At 35.1% G+C, this 4,931-nt stretch overlaps 1 protein-coding gene across 1 annotated transcript; it reads right to left on the bottom strand.

Annotated features, from left to right (window-relative positions):
- Window positions 1-4,094: 4,094 nt before the first annotated feature.
- On the bottom strand, window positions 4,095-4,607 carry LOC107019208 (ethylene-responsive transcription factor ERF117-like). The gene has a single exon (XM_015219768.1). The coding sequence runs from the start codon at window positions 4,605-4,607 to the stop codon at window positions 4,095-4,097; it is 513 nt and encodes a 170-aa protein (XP_015075254.1).
- Window positions 4,608-4,931: the final 324 nt, after the last annotated feature.

Genomic DNA, 4,931 nt, shown 5'->3' with positions numbered 1-4,931 from the left:
GTCTCCAAGCAAGGAGTTGTTCCAAAACTTCAAATCTGGAAATTTTGGAAAAGTATATTTTGCTGACAATAAAGCCTTAGAGATTGAAGGAAAGGGGGATGTTTGAATAAAGACCACCTCGGGAAACCAGTGGACATTGGAGGATGTCAGATATATTCCTGGGATCAAGAAAAATCTGATCTCTGTTGGTCAGTTGGATAGCACGGGATATGCAGCAGAGTTTGGGAAAGGTTCGTGGAAGATCGTGAAAGGTGCTATGGTAGAAGCTCGTGGCACCAAATCTGGAACCTTGTACACTACTGCAGGGTGTATAAACATGGCTGTTGTTGCTGAAGGTGCTTCCGGTTCATGTCTGTGGCACAACAGACTTAAACACATGAGTACTAAAGGAATGAAGATGCTGGTTGCAAAAGGAGCATTAGAGGGTCTGAAGTCTGTTGATATGGGTCTTTGCGAGAGCTGTGTTATGGGCAAACAGAAAAGAGTAAGCTTCACAAAGACTCCTAGAGAGCCAAAGAAAGTGCGGTTGGAAATGGTCCATACAGATGTTTGGGGACCATCTCCAGTATCATCACTTGGAGGATCCAGATTCTATGTTACCTTCATTGATGATTTCAGCAGGAAGGTATGGGTTTACTTCTTGAAGCATAAGTCAGATGTGTTTGCAACTTTCAAGAAGTGGAAAGCTGAAGTTGAGAATCAGACCGGTTTGAAAGTCAAATGCCTAAGGTCTGACAATGGAGGAGAGTATGACAAATCAGAGTTCAAGGCATTCTGTGCAGCTGAGGGAATCAGATTGATGAGAACAGTTCCTGGTAAGGCAAGGCAGAATGGAATTGCTGAGAGGATGAACAGAACATTGAATGAGCGTGCAAGGAGTATGAGGATACACTGTGGGCTACCCAAAACACTTTGGGCGGATGCTGTGAGCACAACTGCATACTTGATCAACAGGGGACCATCAGTTCCTTTAGGGTTCAAGAATCCAGAGGAGGTGTGGACAGGAAAAGAACTCAAGTACTCACACTTGAGGTCTTTTGGTTGCACTGCTTATGTTCATGTTGATCCAAAAAAGAGAGACAAGCTTGATGCCAGTGCTGTGAAGTGCTACTTCATAGGATATGGTTCTGATTTGTTTGGTTACAGGTTTTGGGATGAGAAGAACAGAAAGATCCTGAGACATTGTGACGTGACATTTGATGAGTCTGTCCTGTACAAGGACAGAGAGCAGAAGGTTCTAGAGATTACAAAGCAAGTGGGAGTTGAGGTTGAGTTGGAGAAGAGAAACCCCAGAGATGAGCAATCCACTATAAATATGAGATTACAAAATACAGAGAGAAACAACCTCAACCAATTCACTCGGAATACATGGTAGGTTCACACAAGCGATAACGTATCAAACTTGTGACCCATAAATTCTCTCCCTAACCAAAACTTTCAAAGCCCTTAAGACTACATTGTGAATGCTGATTAAGTTAGAAGGAACATTCCTCTATTTATAGAGTCCTAAACCTTTTCCTACAAGAAAATGATTAGTCAATTCAAAACCTTTTCCTTAAAGGAAAACCTATTTATGGTAAGAAATTTAGGACAAATAAAACCTAACAAATCTCCCCCTTGGCCTGAATTTCTGAAAAAATAAATTTGTCCACCTTCGTTACTTAATCTTCAACAACTTGCTTCTCCTCTCCATAATCTCCTTTGCAAAATTTATGTCTCAACATAGAGAATCTCTCTGAAATAATTTCTCCAACAAAATCTTCATTACTGTCACAATGGTTGCGGCTAGAACTACACCCGCCAAGATGAACACCTCCTTTTAACCTGGTTCAATCATTGATTATCGAACCACTAAACCTGACTCCATCATTGAATCTGGCTCTGATACCATTTGTTAGGACCGAAAATAAGCAGGTGTAAACGCGGAAGCTAGCAATGCAAACCTCGAAAGACCACGAGTAAGAAGACAACGAGAAATATTCCAAAAGACACAAAGATTTAACGTGGTTCGGTCAATAGACCTACGTCCACAAAGGAGATGAGCAATCCACTATAAATATGAGAGTACAAAATACAGAGAGAAACAACCGCAACCAATTCACTCGGAATACATGGGAGGTTCAGACAAGTGATAACGTATCAAGCTTGTGACCCACAAATTCTCCCTCTAACCAAAACTCTCAAAGCCCTTTAAGACTACATTGTGAATGCTGATTAAGTTAGAAGGAACATTCCTCTATTTATAGAGTCCTAAACCTTTTCATACTAGAAAAAATGATTAGTCAATCCAAAACATTTTCCTACAAGGAAAACCTATTTATGGTAAGAAATTTAGGGCAAATAAAACCCAACACCACGTAGGCCGAAAAGGGGCAGAAAATTACTTATAAAGTAAGTTTAGGGGGGTAATAGGACCTTAGTATAGTATAAGTGTGTCTCTGAAATTTCGGACATAGGTTGAAGGGGTACTTGTGCATTTTCCTAATCAAAATAAAGAGAAACAATACCCAGTTACAAAAATCAAAGGATAAGAAATTACATAAGTAAAACGCCAACAACGAGTACTAAACAGAAAGATGATAAAATTACACACTGCACAAAAACAAGTTACAATAGAAGATTATGTAGAGACAGATGAAACCAATAAAAATGCTTGTTGGGCTAATCAATCTTCTTAGAGCTAAGGCAAGTCAATTCATTTGGTTAAAGAAAAAATTTCTTCTTTTTCTTAAAGGTTTTTTTTAGATTTTATTCATATATTTTTGACAAATTTAATTGAATGCAAGTGAAAATAATTTTACTGACAAGAACTATTAAGATTGCAGTGTCAAATTTAAATTGTGAATGAATAGTTTTTTTTCCCTATAAATAGAGATAAGAAAGAAACTAAGGGTGAAATATAGAGAAGAAAATATCATATTCCTTGTAATTTTATTGCTGAAATGAAAAGAAAAGAAATGAACATACACTGATTTTACTCTTAGTCATAAAATATTGTTCTCAATAAATTTTTGACTTCAAAAAGAATAATTCAAAGTAATATTTTACAAATGAAAATGACAAAAAAAAAACCTGAAAACGGTAATCTTTTAGATTTAAGGATACCTGAATAATTTATAGATTATGATAACAAAATATCTTAAAATCCAAGAAATTCTAATCATCAAAACAAAAAGACAATATTTATTATTATTATGGAGAAAGAAAATTTTATTTCACTAACACCATATTAATTTTAAAAAATAAAATTTAATTTCATTCATTGAGAAGTTAAACATTAATTTAACAATTGTTGTAACATAACATAGATTATATCGAAAAAACTATCATAACGACCTAATGCCCCTGAAAGTCTTAAAATCAAAATTTGTTCCTCAAAAGTTTCAAAATTGCTATTTTAGATCCTCCCCCATCCATAATTATCAACAATTGAAACCCCTAATTTATGTGATATTTTCACCTCGTTACCTTCTGAAATATTCACTCAAGTCTCCTTAAATAGTTCTTCACGTGTATGATTTCAAATTTCTTCTTTGATTTTTTTCTCAACCCCATTTGATGGATTCAATTTTCTAGTAACACCCATTAATGATTTTTTCAAATTCTTCACTTGAACAAGTTCTTCTATCAGTTTTTTATGTAATTTGATTTGTTGCATTTTAGTTATGACTAATTCTGCAAATTCAAGCCTTTTAGATTTGATAACAAAAATTCAAGCAAATTCAAGCCTCATAATATATGACTAATTCAAGCAAATTCAAGCCTCTTTAAGGTTTCCAAATTATTTTTAGAATATGATAACAAAAATATCACAGAATCAAAGAAATTTTAATCACCAAACAAAAAGACAATAGATTCAAATAATAATGGAGAAACAAAATTTCCGGGTACTATCACCATATATTTTTTTAAAATTTCATTCATCAAGAATTAAACCATTGAGTTAACAATTATTGTAATATAACAACATAGGTTATATCGAAAATCAAATCTCAAAGACCTAAACCCTTGAAAGTTCCCACAATTAAAATTTGTATCCCAATAGTTAAAATTGCTATTCTGGACCCCTTTCCTCTCCTTTTTAGACCATAAAATTACTTATCTGTGCTAAGATCATCTATAGCACTAAATTCACCAACCAAATATCCATAGTTATCAACAACTGGAACCTCTAACTTATGTGAAACTTTCACTTCCCTGCCGTCTGAAACTTTTACCCAGGTCCCCTTAAATAGTTCTTCATCTGTTTCTCTCCCAATTTCTTCAGTGATTTTTTCCTCAACTCCCTTTGGTGGATACGAGTTTTCAGTAACACCCATTGATGAATTTTTTTTAGATCCATCATCTGAACAAGTCTTTTTGTCAGATTTTTCAGAAATCTGATCACTTTTTGATCTTTTAGCTAGGATCAATTCTTCAAATTCGCGCTTCTTGGACTTGTATCTTGCAGAAGCTTCATCAACACTGCCAAAAGTACCCAACCAAATGTTTTTCTTTTTGATTGGATGTCTGATTTCAGCTCCAAATTTATCATTTTTTCTCAGTCGAACACCAACGGGATACGATCTAGCACAATTCTTTTTTGATGTTATTTCTTGAGAATTCATGCTAGGAGAAAAAAAATAAAAGGGAAGGGGGAGGCGGAGGTAGAGGCGTGGAGGGCAACTTAAAAAAAAGAATTAAAAGTGAATGGGTAGGCGGAGGCGAAGAGGTAGAAGACAACTTCAAAAAAAAAAAACCTTAAAAGGGAAGGGGGAGGCGGAGGCGGAGGGGCCGAGGTAACTTCAATAGAGAAGAGTGTAGAAAATCTACTGAAGAGATAAAAATGAGAAGTACTATGAATATATATATAGAAGCAAACATATTAGGGTGACAATTGGCATTTAAACTATAATTTAAACGGGGGGTAATAATTAATGAATCAAGACAAT

This window comes from Solanum pennellii, chromosome 5, assembly GCF_001406875.1.
Source record: "Solanum pennellii chromosome 5, SPENNV200".
Lineage (NCBI taxonomy): Eukaryota > Viridiplantae > Streptophyta > Magnoliopsida > Solanales > Solanaceae > Solanum > Solanum pennellii.
The sequence above is the reverse complement of the archived record's forward strand: the minus strand, read 5'-3'. Positions and strand labels throughout refer to the sequence as shown.

Coding starts and splice junctions, on each gene's coding strand:
- LOC107019208 (XM_015219768.1), bottom strand. CDS start 4,607: ATGAATTCTCAAGAAATAACATCAAAAAAGAATTGTGCTAGATCGTAT.